Raw genomic sequence first — 19,605 nt, forward strand, 5'->3', positions numbered from 1 at the left:
TCAACGGCAGCGCAACGTACAAGGAAACCCCACGCAATCAAATAATCAATTAAAGTATTTATTTAAAGAAAAAATCAGAAGTGGGTACAAAGTCAATAATATGTAAATAAAGCAAAAAATCTAAAGATGTCCAAAAACATAACCAAACCAAAATGCCAAAGGGGGAACAAAAGGGGGGCTCCCCTCCAGAGTAGCCTCAGGTCTTTTCATACCCCTCCCAATTAGCGCTTCACACGGCACACCTGCACCTGATCACCTACTCAAACAGGGACAAGAACACAGGTAAAGAGTGGGCAGGACTGACAGACCGAAAGGGCCGTCACACTAATGAGACCCACCTCTGTTGTGTCATCCGCGTATTTTATGATGTGATTCGAGGCAGATGCAGCACAGCAGTCGTGTGTTCACCTTCCTCAGGGTTTTCCGGACATCAGCCACGTTGAGGCTCAGTGCTTTTTCATCAGGGTGAGGATTAGCATTTCTTGCAAATCTGCCGAAAAAACTGTTGAGTTTATTCAGCAGATGTGGGTTGTTGTCACACAGTGGAGGAGCAGCCTTGTAATCTGTTATCGCCTGAATCCCCTGCCACATCCGCCTGGTGTTACTAGGGTCGCGGAAGAGATTTTGGATCTTCCCCGCATGGGCACGCTTTGCTGTTCTTACAGCACGGTTGAGGTTGGATCTCGCCGTTCTGAGTGCAGTCTCATCACTCGACTAGAAAGCGACATTCCGTACTTTTAGCTTCTCACGTACCTCTTGCGTCATCCACGGCTTCTCATTGGCCCTGGTGGTGATGTTCTTCATGACACAGATGTCCTCTGTGCATTTTTGGATGTAGGCAGACACAGATTCAGCATACTCCTCCACATTAGTGTGCTGATTATCAGTGGCAGCAGCTCTGAACATGTCCCAGTCCGTGCGCTCAAAACAGTCCTGTAAGGCTTCCATTGCTCCCTCAGGCCAAACCCTCACCTGCCTTACAATGGGGTTTCCTCTGGTCAGCAGGGGCCTGTATGCAGGTATTAACATAACAGAGAGATGATCTGAGGAGCCAAGGTGGGGGAGGGACAGCTCTGAAAGCATTCTTTAGGTTTGTGTAGGCTAAGTCCAGTGTGTTGATTCCCCTGGTTGCAAAATCCACATATTGCTGGAAATGGGGGAGAACTGTTTTCATGTTAGCCTGATTGAAATCTCCTGCTACAATGAAAATGCCCTCTAGATGCATGGCTTGCAACTCAGTGATGGTCTGATAAAGAAAATTCAAGGCCTCCTTTGTGTCCGCACTGGGGGGATGTAGACAGCCATGGGGATAATAATGGTAAATTCCCTGGGCAAATAAAATGTTCTGCATTTTACAGTAAGCAGATCTATATCAGGAGAGCACTGACTTGAGATCGCTGCTGCATCGTTGCACCATCTGTTGTTAATATAAATGCATAAACTGCCTTCACGGGATTTACCGCTAAGAACTTGGGTCCTATCCAGCCAAAATGTTGTTAGCCCTTGCAAGTGAGGGGTTAATCATATCATAATTTACTGACTTGAAATTGAGGGGTTAATCATATCATAATTTACTTACTAATTCTAATAATAGGTCTAACATGATGTGGACATCAGATTTGGGAACCGATACTAGCCCGGTAGGACGGGGTGATCTCATCCCACCCAGTTTGGAGAAATTGGGAACTGACGGTACGCCAGCAGATCAGGACGACCTGGCACAAGACACGAGGAAAACAGGAACCCACCATAGAACGGATATTTATTTTTGCTTATGCTTAACAAAAGGGGGAAACACGCACTTACTGATTAATTAGAACATGTACTCACGGGCTAACTAGAGCGAATGTCAAGATGTGTTGTAGTCATGCGAAGGGAAAATTACCGAGATGGGGGGGTGACACCCCAGAAGGCCTATAAAGTGACAGCCCTGATCCTTATGGATTGAGCATCTTGTTGTACATGCTAAATGTATGTCAGATAGTCGCTCCCAGTTTGCAACCTGATAGAGAATAAACTGGTGACTTGCAACTACTCCTCGAGTGTCCTGTGAATCTCTTCTCATCAACGGACCCGGCGGAGGTTGACTCCAACAATTTGGGGGCTCGTCCGGGATGAGCAGGAGATTCTCCAGGATTCAGCTAAAGTGACGCCGCCTACTAGGACACCGAAAACTGCGGGCCCGAGTGAGAGAGGTGAGCAGAGCCGGTTAAGCTGAAATCTGCATATTGGAAATCTCAAATTAAGCAGTTTGAAGTGTCCAGTGGCTCATCTGTAAATTAGCACAGAGAGGGGGCTGCGGGTACCAGAGTTTTATGGTGTTTATGTATTGCGTCTGTTGTGTATGCATTGTGCTTTGGGAGAGTATGCAGCGAGAGAGTGTGTGAGGAAGTAGGATTTTAAGGAACGGAGGGTTTGGAACCCTGCCGGAGAATAGGACCTTAAGGAGCGGAGGGTCCGGGACCCCCGCGTGTCCTAGGTGTGGCGACCCCCCCTACTTGTTGACGAGCGATAGGGAAACTGGGTGTGAAACCCGGGGAATTAGGGACCCCCCGAACCCAAGATTGGCAAGAGGGAAAAGGTCCTCCCTCTAAAAAATATGTGAGAGAATGAGAACGATGAATTAAAGCTATTTGCGCTGTTGTGCTGATTTGGGTGTGAGCGGCGTGTGGGATTTTCCTGTCCGGGGTGCTTGTCGCTGGCTCTCTGTTGGTTGGACTTCCCCGTGGCTCCGCTGTTGCTCCTTGCGATCTCGCGGTGTGTCAGAACCGGAGGGGAGTTCTCAGCAATTGGAGGCCCAAAAGTGGGTCAGCCCGGCCGCAACCCCTGACTCATCAAGGGCAGAGCCGGTGGGTACCTCGGGAGGTCATTACAACTATTGAGGAAGACCTTGTCCCGGGTCAGTTCTGAGAACGGCCCTGGCCTGGACTCTCACTAGGGTGGGTGACGCCTGAAGGTTATTTTGCCGGCCCTGGCTGAGCCAGATCGGTAGTGCGACCGATAAGCTGGCCCCCACCTGGGTTCTCTCAGTTGTGCGTACAGAACACCCCCTTCCAAGTTGGCATTGCCGGGGATCGTGGGAGGTTTCGGCTGGGGGCGGGCTGGTTTGGCTGGGATTGAGCTCGCGGGACGCGCCCTGGGCGGGGGGAGACACGGCAGCAGCTACGTGTGAATGAAGGCTCAGTGTGTGTGAAATTGTTGTTTCATGTATTGGTGGTGTTTAATAGTAGGACATTCCAGGACAATAAAAAGGTGTACTAAGTGTGGTTGGGTGAATCCACACCCAGAGGCAAAAGCGCTGTTAGGAGAAAACCCTATAAAAAAATTATATAAAAAAACAATAAATAAGTAAATAAAATAATAAATAAATAAATGAGAGATTAAAAATAGAGGATAATATACTAAAAATATTAACACTAATAACAATAACAAAACTAACATTAACATACTCGGCCCTAGTATGGATCACGAGTTTGATCGAGAGTTAGATGATGGAGGATGGGCACCTCCTCAAACTAAAGCGTGGAAGCCCCTACTACGGCAGATTCAGGTGGTGAAGGACGCAGTGATAGGGGCATGTAGGGAAAAAGATAAGGAGAAGGAGGTGATGGATGCATGGCACCACATGTGTGAGGCGGTTCGGAGTGCTGGAAGTCGACTGGAGGACAAGTCCTCTCTAGGAGAAATATTGTGGAAAAAAGAGAGAGAGCAGGCTAGTCTGAGGGATGAAGCAACGCGTAAGAGAGCGACTGCCACTCTGATTAAAAAGGGGAAATTGAAGACCGAGGTAGAAAAATATGAGAGGGAAAGGAGAGAGTGGTCGAGGTTGGCTCTATTTTGGCAAGGGACAGATCACCTCCACATAGATAAGTCACCCTCTCCTGCAGGACACACCCAGATCTGTGGTGAAGGTCCTCCTCCGGCGTATGTGGGCCAGGGGGTGCTCCCAACAGCACCCCCAGCCCACATGTGCCCAATGATTAATGTCACAGGAGGAACCCTCCACATTCGCACACAGGAGACTCGGGAGGCCTCAGCCTGTGCGCGGTCTGAAAAAGTGGAGGAGGAGTCAGAAGGGGGCTCAGATGTCGAGGCTGAGTCCTCCTGTCAAGGGAAAAAAGATAGGTCAGACTTACAGCGCGGGGGACGGACACCAGACCAGCCAGCGTTCCGTAACAGAGTAGTGCGGGAGCAAGCAGAGGATTTCGGGGAGAATGGCATGTTTAAACCCGCCACCCCAGGGAAAGGGCTAAGGTTCAGCGGTCGGAAGCGAAAGCAAGTAGAGGTGGTGGGACAGCTAGTGGGGACGTGTGAGGAGATGGAAGGGGACCCACTGTTCGAGGACGGTGAGGACGAGCATTTAGGGGAAACCCAGACAGAAGGACTTAGTTCAGAGTACATAGACGGAGCACAAGGGCCGTCTGGAAATGTATACGGTTTGCGCTCCAAAGGGACAAAGATAATCGCACCTTTGTTGCGAGGAGCAGGAGGCGGTAGGGAAAGATATAAACCTTTCTCTATAGGGGATGTGCAGGCTTTGGCAGATAAGCTGCCTCCCCCGGCAGAGGGGGGAGGACAGTGGCTGGATAAGTTGGATCAACTCACTCAGGGTCTGACGTTGGCCCTGGGGGATTTCCGGGCAGTGGCAGCCCGATGTATGACTAAGCATGCTTTACAGGATCTAGAGGCCAGAGCAGGGGTTACTACTTTTGCAGATCGTGTGCGTCTGACAGGGGTGATAGTGGACCTGGGTGATGCTATGCGAGAGATATTTCCCACCCCGACCGGAGCACCGATCCCAAAGTTCACATGGGATCCTAAGCTCCACCCCCGAGAATATTTGGATAAGTGTAAAGAGGATTGGACCCGTTGCACCGGGGGCCATCCAGGGAAGGATGGGGCGCAGCGGGAATGGTTCAGGCGGGCAGTAATGGAGGTAGTCCCAGCGGGAGTGAAGGGGGCTATATTAGACAACCCAGATCTCCAAGGAGCAGACTCTCATGTGTGGGACAGACATGTCATCCATCATTTGCAGAGGGCAAAAGAGGAAACACAGAAAGAAGAGGGCGACCTTAAGGAGCTGCAGACGCAGCTGTTGAAGCTGCAGGTGGGTGAAGCAAGAAAAAAGGTTAATGAAAATAAAAAGACAGGGCAGGGAAAGCAGATGGTGGCGGGGGCGTCCCCAGAGGGACCACCACCTCAGCCACCTGGTCCATGGGACGGGCCACCCACTTATCAACAGTGGGGCAGGGGTCGAGGCGGTTGGGGCCGGGGGTACAGGGGCCGGGGCTGGGGAAGGGGCGTGCCGCGAAGGGGACCGCCGTCAGGTGTCTGTTTCAGGTGCGGGGTGGAGGGCCACTGGGTGAGGGACTGCCCAGCACCCATCCCAGGATGCGGCAGGGGAGGACTTCCCACAGCCCAGGTATTGACACCCAATCCACAGGTGGTGGCGCCCCACCCACAGGCGGTTCCCACGGCAGGACAGTACCCGGCGATGGATGGAGGGGAGTGGGAATGGTACCCCTCCCCACAGTGACGGTGCCCACGGGCGGCCCGGGAGGCAGACCCCATGCTCTCCCTCATGGTCATGGATAAAGAACTGCTGTTCCTGGTAGACACGGGAGCCACGTATTCCACTCTTAACGTGGTCCCTGAACATCACCTGTCTACCTCAACAGTGACCGTTGTGGGCTTCTCGGGGGAGAAGCAGAGACTGCCAGTTACTAAACCGGTGAAAGTTGCGGTGGGGAAACAGACTTTCCTCCACCCTTTTCTTGTGTCTTCTTCAGTTCCAGTGAATCTCCTGGGAAGGGACATGCTGGTGAAGCTGGGGGCCTCAATCTTGTGTAGTGCAGATATACTGGTGGTCACCCTGCCGGAAGGCACTCGCCTACGCTGTGATGCTCTGACCATGGGGGCGGGACAATGGCTGGTGCGGCCTGTCCAGAGTCAGGCCCTGGCAGACATCTATTGGGGCCTACTGGAACCCGGCCTGACTGGCATCCTGACGGCCTACTCAGCGTGGCGGCCCTGGATCTCGCTTCTAGAGCCCTATGTGCCCCCACCTGACCCCCCTCATGTGACCCTATTCTATGATAGGGAGAGTACTGATTGGTATGAGGAACTGTTTGCTGAGCAACTAGAAGGCCATAAGTGGCAAGTTGCCTCTGAAAATATATATGTGGGTCCCGAAGGGGTAGCCTCAGCCACACTGCTGACCCCAGAACAGCTGCCCTGGTTCATGATGGGACAGGAAGCTGTCCCACACCTTTCTCTGGCCCTCCATCCCAAACACCAGGCCAAGGATTTAGGCCCGATGGTTAAACGGGCCAGAGAAACTAGGGACTGGGTACAGACCCAGATCCCACAGGTCTCTTTCTCGCCCTCCTGCAGCATTTATTGTATCCAGGTCACAGCACAGGACACCGCCCTCATGCAGCACGAGCAGATAGCTAGAGACCATGGGCGTGAAAAAATGGACCACCCTAAAGCAGCGGCCCTTCTGGCGTCTTTGCCAGACTCCCTGTGGTCCACCAGCTCGACTGATGTAGGTTTGATATCCTGCACACCAGTGCAGTTCCAACTTCAGCCAGGGGAAGGCCCCCTCTGGCTCAGACAATATCTACACAAGCAGGTAGCAGAGGAAGGGATAGCTGAGACAATAGATGGCCTCCTACAGGCGGGGGTGTTGGAGCCTTCCACTTCTCAGTGGAACACCCCTATCCTCCCGGTAGAAAAAGCCGGGACAGGAAAGTATCGAATGGCCCATGACTTGCGCGCCATAAATAACCTCCTGCTGACCCCCACTGTTCCAGTCCCGAACCCATATGTTGCCCTAACTAATCTGACTCCACAACAGAAATGGTTCACATGCATAGACCTGGCAAATGCTTTTTTCTGTTTGCCCCTAGTAGAGGAGTGTAGGGATATATTCTCTTTTACTTACAGGGGCTATCAGTTGCGGTACACCCGCCTCCCTCAAGGGTTTGCCCTTTCTCCAGGTATTTTTAATCAGGTTTTAAAGCAGGCTTTGCAGGGATGTCCTCTCCCGGACGGTGTCACCCTCGTCCAATACGTTGATGATCTCCTGATTGCTGCCCCAACATCAGAGGCGGCCCTACAGGCCACCCAGTCAGTGCTGCTCCGACTCTCGGAAAAAGGGTTCAAGGTTAGTAAAGACAAATTGCAGGATGCGCGGACGGTGGTGTCTTTTTTAGGATGAATGTTGTCCAGCGCAGGCACAGGTCTCTCCCCAGCTCATCGTTCAGCTATCCTGCATCACCCAAAACCCACTACAGTAAAAGATATGTTGTCCTTTTTAGGTCTCACAGGGTACAGTCGCACTTACATTCCAGATTACACGGGGCTCACACAGCCCCTGAGGGCTCTGGTCCGAGAGCACGGCCTACGTCGCCTCAGTGCATCCCTTAATTGGGATCAGGCCTCAGAGGAGGCTTTTATAACCTTAAAGCAGAGATTGGCCCAGGCCGCAGACCTAGCCCTCCCAGATTATTCTCTCCCGTTCCATTTGGATGTTTCTGAAACGGGTGACGTTGTGAACGCCATCCTGTTTCAGAAAAAAGGGGGAGAAAGGAGAGTGTTGATGTACGTCAGTGTAAAACTTGACACTGCAGAAAAAAGACACCCTGCATGCACAAGGCACGCAGCAGGAGTGGCCAAAATTATTCAGAAAACAGCACACATAGTGATGGGACACGCGCTGCATATTTTGACCTTGCACAGCGTGGTGGCCTATGTAAACTCACAAACGTTTACTATGACATCACTCAGGCAGCAGAGACTTAGCAAAATACTAGAAGCACCTAATTTGAATTTTTCCCATGAAGGAATTAACATGGCCGACCGGATGAGTGGGGGAGAACCACATGTGTGTGAGTACCGGGTTCAGAAAGAAGAAAAGGTGAGGCTGGATTTGGAAGCAGAACAAATAGAGGGGACGGAGGACTGGTTCACAGATGGGTGTTGTTTTAGAACAGACACAGGAGGGTTATACTCAGACTCAGCATACGCTGTAGGCGCAGTGCATGTGGAACTTAGCCAATGGCTGAGAGCAGGATTTTTGACTACGGGATACAAGCCAATAAAACACGAAGCAGAAATGAAAGAGCTGGCAGAAGCCCTAATGCTTCCTAAAAAAGTAGCAGTAGTAAAATGTAAGGGCCATGAAGGATCAGGCACAATTGTAGCAAAGGGAAATCAGGTAGCAGATGAGGAAGCAAAGAGGGCAGCGGGATACCAGGTGACCAAACAGATGATTACGGTAGAGGAGGAAGTTAGGCTGAGCGATAGACTAACCCTAGAGAAAGTGAAGCAAGAGCAGGATAGAGCCTCTCCAGAGGAGAAAACTATGTGGCTCGAAAAAGGGGGATGCAAAGAGGGGGGGCTGTGGCAGAATAAGGAAGGAAAACCAGCCCTTCCTCCTGGCATTCGCCAGGCAGTTCTAGCAGAGGCTCACGGGGCTGGTCATGTGGGGGTGAAACAGATGTTGAAAAATTTGACGGTGTGGTGGCATCCGTTTATGAAAGAGATGGTGCAGGGACACGTTCAGGGTTGTGTGACCTGTACCCTTCATAACCAAGCGACCCACGGTCAAGCCGGAGAAAGGACAGTTCCCAACATGCACAAAGTCAGGGGAAGAAATTATCATAGATTACACTGATATGATTATTCCAGTGAGAGGGCTCAGATATGTGTTGATGTGTGTGGATGCATTCTCAGGGTGGCCGGAAGCATGGCCCACCAAAAAAGAGGACGGAGCGTCTGTAATAAAGTTTCTGATCAATCAGTATATACCAAGACATGGCTTTCCAAACAAGATTCGCTCGGATAATGGAACTCATTTTAAGAATGAGGATCTGCAGACAGTGGAGAAAGCGTTGGGATTGAGACACGCGTTCGGAACTGTGTATCATCCGCAATCTCAGGGAAAAGTGGAACGAATGAACCAAACAATAAAACAAAAATTGGCAAAAATCTGCGCGCAGACTAAAATGAATTGAGTCGATGCTTTACCAATGGCACTGATGTCAGTGAGGTGTTCCATAAATAGGGGGACCAGGTTTACCCCCTTTGAGCTTCAGACAGGGAGACAGTTTCCAGGACCCCAGAGAGGGCTATCATTTACCCCTGATCAGAAGGGGGAACGAAATCATAAGGTATACTATGATGGTTTACAAGTTCTCGTTGCAGATTTCTCCAAACAGATCCAGGAAACAAGGGCCGAGAATCACCTACACGAACCACATACAGCAGAGTGGGTCTTTCTGAAAGTCATCAAACGGAAGTGGTCAGAGCCCAGGTGGACGGGCCCCTTCCAGGTCGTTGAAAGGACGTCACACGCGGTTCGTCTGAAAGGCAAAGGCGATACGTGGTTCCATTGGAGCCAGTGTGCGGCTGCAGAGGAGCCAGGCAGAACCACAGCAGAAATCCAGAAGGACCTCAGGGAAGACACACAGAGCGTCAGTTCGGCTGAACTAGACGCGACTCAGGTCTCTACAGAAGGGCAGAATAACCCCTTGGCCTGAGCAGATCAGCAGGGTAGTCTACCCCTGACTGATTGAAGAAAAGCAACACTTCATCCGCTGCAGAACATCAGGACCAGAAGGCAGAGATTCAACATGAGAAGGGGAATTATGTGGGGAATCAATGTATTCTGTGTAATGCTTAAATTGCTGATGATTATATTACTTCCCATGATCCAGACTGGAGAGGTCAGCCGTCCAGAGTGTGTGGGATCACGGGGAGAGGCGCCTCTGCAGTTTCAGTACATAAAAGGCGCCCCCACCACCTTTGTGTTTGATTTCTGTGATATAATAGATTGCCAGGAGCAAAATGCATCATACCAGGGTTATCCTGTGTGGCTTTGCCATAACTGGTACTATCAGTCTTTGTGTGGCTCTGGTCGGCCCTGGGTGAAGGGTTGGTTCGCGGGATGTGAGCGTTGGGACATGGTATACCGGGCCCTGGGTGCCCGCTGGTCCAGAATTTAACAAGGATTGGTGGACCAACGTCATCCTCTCTAGGGTGGCTTACACGGGGAGAGTCGGCCTTAATCCGCTGGCGCTCTCTCTAGGGGAGTATTATCGTCCGCCAACGGCAGGGGACGAGCTGATCGCCCTGCTGGGGGTCGACATAACCGGAATAGACCCTTGGGGCATAATAAGCATCCGGTTTGTTGACCCTCCCAGAGAGGTTTTACAACTTCCAGGAGGTCCAGAGATACAATCACCCGCCACCCTATCCCCGCTCACCAACGAGTCCAGAGTGTTTCAGATAGATTATACTAGGTTAAATCCGTTAGACATTCTAGGTTTGACCACAGGATATAAGGAGGGTAACATTTGGTTATCCTGGATTGCGCAGACGGCAAAGGAACAGCAGATGGAGGGCTGTGTGGCCTGTGCCTCGGCCAGACCCCATCTCTACACTGAGCCGGCCCCATTGCATGTCTCAGACCCCTGGGGATACGGCTGTATGATAGCATTGACTCGAGAACCCAACCCAGAGAATTGTGCAGCTTTAGCATCCCTCTTCCCACAGATTGACCCCAGGACCAAAGCGGGACCATTCATTCCCCGCATAGGGGAATACCTTTGTTTTAACTTTACAGGCACTGGTCCGTACATTGGGGATATACCTAGCGAGTGGTGATACAGGACCATCTACAATGGTTCCTGTGCCACCATTATCGGACATTTGGCCCGTTCTGGCCTCTATTGGTTCTGTGGTCATGATAAGTTATTTGTTAGGATGCCTCTTAGCGGCCAAGGGACGTGCGCCATGGGGAGACTAGGGGCGCCGTTAGTTCTGATAGGAGGACGTCCCGATACTTTGGTATTCGGCACCGCCGCACCTACAGCAGCACGGCAAAGGCGTGTCTTTACCAGACGCAGACGAGAGGTTTCTAACTTTGACCCCACGCTAGGTTCCCCAACATACATAGACGCCATAGGAATACCGAGGGGAGTGCCAGAGGAGTTTAAATTAGCCGACCAGGTAGCCGCGGGATTTGAGAACCTTCCTATTGTGGCGGCTTTATTCCCTATCACCCCCAACAAAAATGTGGATCGTATTAACTATGTTCATTACAATGTTTTGCGTCTCTCAAATTTAACTAGAGACGCAGTGGCAGGCCTTGCGGAACAGTTAGGTCCGACCTCTCTTATGGCCGTGCAGAACAGGATGGCACTAGACATGTTACTAGCCGAAAAGGGGGGGGTGTGCGCAATGTTTGGGGAAGTTTGTTGTACTTATATCCCTAATAATACTGCACCAGACGGTTCCGTGACCAGGGCACTTGAGGGTCTCCAGACCCTCTCCAAAACGATGCATGACCACTCCGGGATCTCTAGCATCTGGGATGACTGGCTGACCTCCGTGTTTGGTAAATGGAAAGGTTTGATGGCTTCGATGTTAATATCCATTGCTACTTTTACTGGTATTATAGTTACTTGTGGATGTTGCTGTATTCCTTGTGTACGCGCACTATCAGTTTGCCTTATTACCACTGTGATAGAGAAGCGAGATAACCCCTATGTGCCAATGATGCCTCTCCTGCCTGTCGAGCAGGAGGAAGGGGAGACTCCTCAGGCAGAGACTGATTTTTCTCGCCCGTAAAACAGGGACAGGGCAACAGGAGAGGTTGCTGTACGGGCGTTTTGCTTCAAATCTATGAAGAAGCACGATAAAAACCATAGTGAAAAAGTAGAGCATTAGTGGTAATTTGTCAGAGTTCGAGTTCAACAGTTCTAAAAGATTTCAGTTCAAGCTGTTCAATGTTCAAATTTGTTTTGCATGTGCAAACTACGGCCATGTTCCGTTTGGCTCCGAGACGCAGTTCCTGTAATTATGGTGCTGTGCAGATGCTCATGTGTGACTGGCACTGCCATGTTCAGCCATATAATTGCTCTGCTGTCAGGGGCGGATCTAGAAAATTATTCATGGGGTGGCAAGGGGGTGGCATTAAAATTATGAGGGGTGGCAACACTGAAGCAAGCATCCTTGCATGGTTTTTGTGGATTCAAGGAATGCTATTCTTTATTCGGTGTATACACTAGGGTGCACATTTTTACATTGTTCTATAAAAATGAAATAAAGGCTGATTTGTGATTTACTTGAATCTGATATCTGGATTGGAAAGTCAGATAAATTAAATGAGATGGTACGGTATATTTAACTTCTCTTTATTGTGTTTTACGCAAACCTGTAGTGAGTTTAAGTCTATGCCAAGTTTAATTTACTAAGCATGACAAACAATGCAGACTGCACATTGATACAAAATCTCAATGGATCGTTAAGTCAAAAACACATAATAAATATACAGAAACCACATTTAAATCACCAACATATGTCTTCAAAATGAATAAAATAAATCACAATATTCAGTGCAACAAGAGCAACAAAATGACATTTTAAAGTATTCAAATCTAGCATGGCCAGAAAAACACCTTGTCTGTCTGAGTCTGGAGACTCTCTGTGACCCTGCTGGGCTAGATTTTCAGAAGCAGTTAGGACAAGAATTTCGGCCAATGTTCTGATGTATTTTCGATTCTCTGTTACCTTTTTCTGGTAATGTTCATCCATGACACCCAACAGCGAAGTATTTTTGTCCTGCATTTTTTTGTTCTCTGCCCATGCTACCATTGCGTTTACATGGTTCTCAGATTTGGCATGAGAAGAAAACCCACTATCTTTAAACGTAGCCTTCTTCCAATTACTGTACCCCTCAAAGGAGGTAAAAACACTCGTTGGAGCATCAGGAAGAGAAAAATGTCTACATGCAAAACAGTAGCAGGCATCTCTAGACTGTGAGTATTCAAGCCATGGATGTGTTTGGTACCAATCAGAATGGAAGCTCCTCCGGACTCCGCCTGGAAAGGTCTTCTTTGGGAAGGTATGTAGTTTTGGCTGGGTCGGGCCTTCTGACCTAAATTTTGATATACCTAGAAGTAAAGTAAAATAAAAATCACTTATATTTAAATGTTACAGTATGAAACATTTAACACCTAATCATTCATGTACAGCTACTACTGCAGCAACCTTTGTCTAAAGGTTTTTTTTTTTTTTAGGCATATATCTCAACAATATCTAATAAAGAACACTGACTGTAACCACGATAAGCAAGGTTAAACATACATTGAGCTATGGTTCTTTAAATGATTATAGGTTAAATAAATCAAATAGGTTGTGCTTATTTTTTATTTATGTAAAGAAATATTTGAAAAGCACAATGAACAACATACCATGGACACCTGACAAACAGGGTGCTGGCGTTTCAAGCTCTCTCTCCTCTCTTTCAATGTCTGAGCTCTCTTCCTCTCTTAACCCTCTTTCTTCCACCTCTTCACTCACTTCATGCTGGATATCTTCTGCTTCTTCACTTCTTTCTAGCTCTTTGTCATCCATTTCTATATTTCTTTCGTCCAACACTCCATCACCTCCTCTGTCTTCCACAACTTCTTTTGTACCCTTTTCTATCTTATCTTCACCTTCCACTCCCACAGTATCTGATTCTGATTTTCCTTTTCTTTTTGGTTTAAAAAAACTCTGGATGTCAGCCTTTCTTTTCATAGTATCCTGGGAGATGCAACAAGTATGAAGTTTAGACTTTATAGCTTTCTAAACATACACTACACTGAACAATTTCACCTCCTTAATGAATACATATGAAAACATTAAGCTATACAATAACTCAGTAAATTCATGTGCTCCTATGGAATATTTTGATTGCTGCACTAGCTAACAAGGTAATACAGGTTAACGTTAAATAGAACTGATTAGACATACTTGCTGTTTAGTTGTCATATAACTAGCAAGCATCTGTCTCAGGCAACACTAAGACATGTTTAATTAAACATTCATTTGTTAAGTATGAAAGTAATTCAGTACCTGGTTTTGTTTCTCAACTCCAGCATATCAATGGACTGGACACGGCGTTGTTCTCACGTGACGCCACTTATCAAAGGTTCGAACAATCTTGAAGATGCAAGCTACTGAACAACATACTTTTGAAAATAGTTTACAGTTAAACTGTTAGTCATTGATATACACGAAGATATCAAAATTAACTGCTTCGGTTTGTTAAAAATGCCAGAATTTGTCTGTGATGATCCCGCTGGTTGCACTAAATGTCTTTGATTCACTAAAACGAAGCAGTTCATAAGAGTCGTTTGTTCAGACTACGCTTTAATAGAAAGACGATTTTGTTCTGTTATTTACGGGTATATGCTATTTTTATGTCATCATAATAGAGCGTTGCTGCTGTAAATCGGTCGAGGAAACTCTTTTATTTTTAGAACACTGAGATACTAGTGCTGGGGTGGCAAATGGGGTGGCAAGGCTTTTTCTCAGGGTGGCAATTGCCACCCCGTGCCACCCCGGTAGATCCGCCCCTGTCTGCTGTTCCAGACAGCCCACATCTCACAGCTCAGTGTGCCAGTGGTTCCCCCTGTTCAAAGCTGTACTGAATCAGAGCAGCAATGGCACAAACCCTGGACAGCTGTAAGTTTGCACATGTATGACCAGCTTCATACAGGATAGCTCAGTTAGATGTATGCCATACTATAATATTTAACAGCTAACTCTGACCTCCATTTAATCTAATTAAATCCTTTCAAATATGAGAGTATAGTATCTCCAGTCATTTAACATGTTTTTCCCCCATTTGAATTTAGATCTCACAGTGAAGACTTAGACTGCACTATGTCTCTGTTCTCGATTTCGCAGGGTATAAAACCAGGTCCTGTTGGCAAGATGGTTGTAGTTAAGCCTGTATAAGGTCCAGTGTGTAAAGGAGGATTACAGTAAATATTAGTTGCTGTCAACGCATAACAATTTCATGTTTTGCTGCCTCGCATATTGTATTGTCAAGTCAAATACCTGTGTGATATGTTTTATTCAAAGGAGGACTCTCTTCAGAGGAATGATTGGCCCTCTTCCTGACCTGTCAGTGCTTCGGGTGGCAGAGGCATACAATGACTTAGATCCATTACATATGCCAGTAGTGACAACCATGGGGATGAGTACAGTGAAACTACTTGTGGAATCTGAATTTGGACCAGTGCAGAGGGGAAGTGTACTGACCTATCAGCAGCCCAAACTCCTAACACGATGCATAGTTACATCAGAATGCTCCACCTTGTCCATGTCTTCCCCTTGATGCCCATCATCTGTCACCAACAGAGTGTGCATGGGTATGCACTGAAGAGCACTGGACCAGAGCCGTTTTCAGGTCTGGCACATTCTGAGACAATCCAGGATACCCTCATCAAGATTTAGGGAGGTGTGCCATGTGAGAGGTCACAGTACTGCCAAATCTCTTGCAGAGCGAATGATCAGGGGCACTAAACAAACTGCTGAAATGAAGAGAGGTTCGGAAATGGAGAGTCAGGCAGCAAAAGAATATGCCAAGTGTAACAATGTGAATTATTCACCTTGTGGTCTAGTAATTCACCCTGAAGCTCCATGGCTGGGCACCTCAGCAGATGGCCTTGTTTATGATCCCAATGAAACCCCGTCATTTGGTCTGGTGTGAATGAAATGGCTGGGCACCTCAGCAGATGGCCTTGTTTATGATCCCAATGAAACCCCGTCATTTGGTCTGGTTGGAATGAAATGGCTGGGCACCTCAGCAGATGGCCTTGTTTATGATCCCAATGAAACCCCGTCATTTGGTCTGGTTGGAATGAAATGCCCAAACGTAAAGAGTTATGTTGACTGCAAGTAATTGCAGATGTCAGATGGCAGTTTTAAACTAAGGAAAAGCCATGCTTACTACTGGCAGGTACAAGGCCAACTTCTTATTACTGGTCTTAAGTGGTGCGACTTCTCTTGCAGAGCGAATGATCAGGGGCACTAAACAAACTGCTGAAATGAAGAGAGGTTCGGAAATGGAGAGTCAGGCAGCAAAAGAATATGCCAAGTGTAACAATGTGAATTATTCACCTTGTGGTCTAGTAATTCACCCTGAAGCTCCATGGCTGGGCACCTCAGCAGATGGCCTTGTTTATGATCCCAATGAAACCCCGTCATTTGGTCTGGTGTGAATGAAATGGCTGGGCACCTCAGCAGATGGCCTTGTTTATGATCCCAATGAAACCCCGTCATTTGGTCTGGTTGGAATGAAATGGCTGGGCACCTCAGCAGATGGCCTTGTTTATGATCCCAATGAAACCCCGTCATTTGGTCTGGTTGGAATGAAATGCCCAAACGTAAAGAGTTATGTTGACTGCAAGTAATTGCAGATGTCAGATGGCAGTTTTAAACTAAGGAAAAGCCATGCTTACTACTGGCAGGTACAAGGCCAACTTCTTATTACTGGTCTTAAGTGGTGCGACTTCTTCGTTTGGGTAGAGGAGGATTTCTTTGTTCAGCGACTAGATTCAGATATAGGAGTTCAAGAAGTAATTAGACAAAAGTGTGATAACTTCTATTTTAATATTTACATGTCAAAGTAACTCTCAATGAAACTTGCACAGCATAACGCGTGAGCTTCTCCTACTATAAAAGGGGTTGGCAGTTTTATCCAGAACGGGCCGGTGTGTATGCAGGATTTTGCTACAGCTCCCTAATTAGATTATTGATTTGAGGACTGATTGGCTGAAGAGTTTGAACGGCTGACCTAAAGGTTATCCCGAAAACCTGGATACACACCAGCCCTTTGCAGATAAGATTGGCCACCGCTAGTTTATAAAATGATGTTTAGCTGCATGGAGAGTTAAAGAACCATGCTGGCAAGTTTTCACTGGTAAAGTAAAATTTACCAGGCACACGGAAAAGGGAGACACGGAGGAAACACCCACAGGCGACACGAAGGGGCCAGGAGTGAACGGAGGAGGAACAGAGGGACGAGGAGCAGACACAGGCGGGACGAAGGGAGAAGGAGCAGACAGGGGAGACCAGACAGGCAGGGATGGAGGGCAACGAGAAGCCCGAAGGAGCCCAGGCGGGCGACGGGCATCGGCCGGAGGGGCTGCAGGTGGAAGGGAGGCCGGAGCCGGAGGGAACGCCACAGGAGCTGAGGAAACGAGAGGAGGGAGAGCCGGAGGGGACAAGGAGGGAACAGGAGGGATCACCGGCGGAGGCAGGCAGGAGGGGGAAGCCGGAGCAGGAGGAGGGGAAGCTGGAGCCGGCGAAGGCGCCGTCCGACACCCCGCCGAAGTAGGGGGGCCCGGAGGTGACCGACACAGAGCCGGAGGTGACGCCGAGGACTGGCACCGAGGAACCGGGAGAGGGCCCGGAGGCGACCGCCGACCCGACGCCGCAGGCCCCGCAGGCAGCCACCGAGCCACAGCCAGGGGCCGAATGGGTGAGCCAGGGGGCAGGGTGGGTGGGAACCGGGCCCGACGCGTGTGTCCCCTCCCATTACGGGACACTGACAGACCAGCAGGGGGCGTCTCGGCGGGCACCGTGGGCGTGCGGCCAGCAGGGGGCACCCCGGCAGGCGCCGCCGACACGTGGCCAGCACGGGGCGCCTCAGCAGGCACTTCGGCCGTGCGGCCAGCAGGGGGCGCCTCAGCAGGCGCCGCCAACACGTGGCCAGCAGGGGGCACCTCAGCAGGCGCCTCGGACAGTGCCGCGGGGAGTGTGGCGGCAGCAGCAGCGGGCTGTGCCATGGGCAGTGCGGCGGCAGCAGCAGCGGGCGGTGCCGCGGGCAGAGCGGCAGCAGCAGCAGCAGCAGGCAGGTCCGGAGCAGGCAGGTCCGGAACTGCCCCTTTAAGGGCTCTAGGGACCTGGGGAATAGTGCAGTTATACGCCTCCAAGGGAGGTGGCAGCTCGTCGACGGGGCTGGCAGCGGGATCCTTCCAGGTGAGCGGGGACCTCCCTCACCCACTGGCAGGGATGACCGCGGAGCTTAGAGAGCAAGCTCTCACAAAGATCGTCGGGGCTCCATCCCTTTTTCCCCTGCGCCTCTTCTTTCGCCGGCCCAGACAGGTAGGTTGAGGCGGGGTTGCCTCTGTGGGGGCGAGCGGCTGGAGCCGCTTCTCCTTCACCTTGTTGACAAGCCGCTGGAGGTTTGCACGCACTTCCGCTATCGCGTGTTCTTCCGTGCACGGGGTAACCTCTTGTAGCAGGGTCCAGCTTTGGTCTGCCAGGGCGAACAAGCCGGGGTCCTCTTGGATCTCCGGTTGCTCGGGTCAATACATCACCTCATGCAGCAGGAGGAGCCAGGGATCTTCCTCCTGCTGCGGTGCATAGTTTAGGATATTCGTCATTATGTCACGCTCGCAAGCTGGCGAGCCGGGAAGCAGGCGAGTGGAACCGAACTTATGGGTAAACGGGGTTTATTCAGGGCAGAATGGCGACAAACATCAAACATGACATGACACCACACTGATGGATCTGGGAGACAGTGGGAGACGCGGACTAATATACACCAGACAAATCAAAAGGAACAGGACACAGGTGATGACAATCCGAGATTAACATGAGGTAACGAGGTGGGCGTGGCACACACGAGGATCGGACGGAGCTGGGCGTGACAGCAGGGGTGTCAAACTGCAGTCCTGGAAGGCCAGAGCCCAGTGTAGCTTAGTTCTTTCCCTGTTCCACCACAAATTATTCAGCTCAACAGCTATGTGGTAATTAGCACAAGAAGTTGAATCAGGTGTGTTAAACGAGGGGAAACCCAAAAATGTGCAGGGCTCCAGCCCCCAAGGCCTGGAGTCTGACACCTGTGTTTTAAATGAAATCTGTATTCATTTGCATTACTTATCCCATGCCCTGACAAGAGGTTTATTTTGAAAATTCATTAGCAAGCAAGCCACTGTAAAAAATTCATTAATGCTTCCAACAATCGATAGGGGTATAACAGAATCAAACACTTTATTCTCCTTCACCTTTCAGTTTACATGCTCCACATGCACTCTCAGACATGCAATTTTCTGTGTCTGGAGGACATTGTGTGCTGGCATCTGTCTTTTTTTTGTTGAGAAAAGCTGGACAGTACACCTTTGTCAACCATGATAGCCATGTCTTCTGTAAGAAGGTCAGCTAACCCTGATCTCCGAAAGAGTTCTGTGTCACTTATTGACCCCTCATAGAGTGAAGAAACAAAGGTCACTGCACCATGGTGGGGGGGGGGGGCATCCCAATCAACGCTTTTATTGTGCAGTGAGACTTGTATGTAGAGAACATCTCACTTTGGAGGAGAGGAGAGGATGGAGTTCGGCACCTGAGCTCAGTGCAATCTACTATTACCTGAGTATCAGGAAAGTCTTTGAAGTCATCAGGGAGGTGAGCTGTAACATCCTCAGCATCCATCCAGATACACACAGAGCCCAAGGGAGTGTATAAGTAGTTGGTCCATGAAGAGATAATGCGGCTTACAGTGGGAGGGTGAATATTAAATCGGTTTGCCAAGTCCCTCTCCTTAAGACCAGCAGACAGGTACATTAGGAACAGGAACAGCTCGTCCACTGGTTGCAAAGACTGCCTCTGGTGAGGAAAAAAGCAAAAAACATTGTCATGCAAGATGTTTGTGAAATTAAATATAAGCTGTACCGTTTGGCTATCACACGTGCATTTATAAATGTGGATTTTGTGCAGGATCCCTGTAAATACATGGGGGAGAATTAAAACTTGAGA

At 49.3% G+C, this 19,605-nt stretch overlaps 2 protein-coding genes across 3 annotated transcripts in view; both read left to right on the top strand.

Annotated features, from left to right (window-relative positions):
• The window catches only part of LOC111844380 (uncharacterized), a 560,559-nt gene that overhangs the window by 434,425 nt on the left and 106,529 nt on the right, over positions 1 to 19,605 (top strand). The window contains exon 6 of the mRNA XM_072710462.1: positions 192 to 200. Within this exon, the coding sequence (XP_072566563.1) occupies positions 192 to 200 (9 nt within the window). The remainder of the gene's footprint in view (positions 1 to 191; positions 201 to 19,605) is intronic.
• Positions 5,570 to 12,133, top strand: LOC140588644 (uncharacterized). 2 transcript variants are annotated; one of them, XM_072710455.1, is made up of 2 exons: positions 5,570 to 7,168; positions 9,225 to 12,133. In XM_072710455.1, the coding sequence occupies exons 1-2, from the start codon at positions 5,570 to 5,572 to the stop codon at positions 9,543 to 9,545; spliced, it is 1,920 nt and encodes a 639-aa protein (XP_072566556.1). In that variant the 3' UTR covers positions 9,546 to 12,133. The 2 variants fall into 2 exon arrangements, with proteins under 2 accessions (XP_072566556.1, XP_072566557.1); XM_072710456.1 differs by having other exon boundaries at positions 9,211 to 9,349.

The sequence above is a fragment of the Paramormyrops kingsleyae genome, chromosome 4 (assembly GCF_048594095.1).
Source record: "Paramormyrops kingsleyae isolate MSU_618 chromosome 4, PKINGS_0.4, whole genome shotgun sequence".
Classification (NCBI taxonomy): Eukaryota; Metazoa; Chordata; class Actinopteri; order Osteoglossiformes; family Mormyridae; genus Paramormyrops; species Paramormyrops kingsleyae.

What these genes read in the sequence shown, in the direction of transcription:
- LOC140588644 (XM_072710455.1), top strand. Translation starts at nt 5,570, where the DNA reads ATGCTCTCCCTCATGGTCATGGATAAAGAACTGCTGTTCCTGGTAGAC. An exon ending in TCTCGGAAAAAGGGTTCAAG is followed by an intron (nt 7,169 to 9,224) that starts GTTAGTAAAGAC and finishes TTCTCCAAACAG; the next exon opens with ATCCAGGAAACAAGGGCCGA.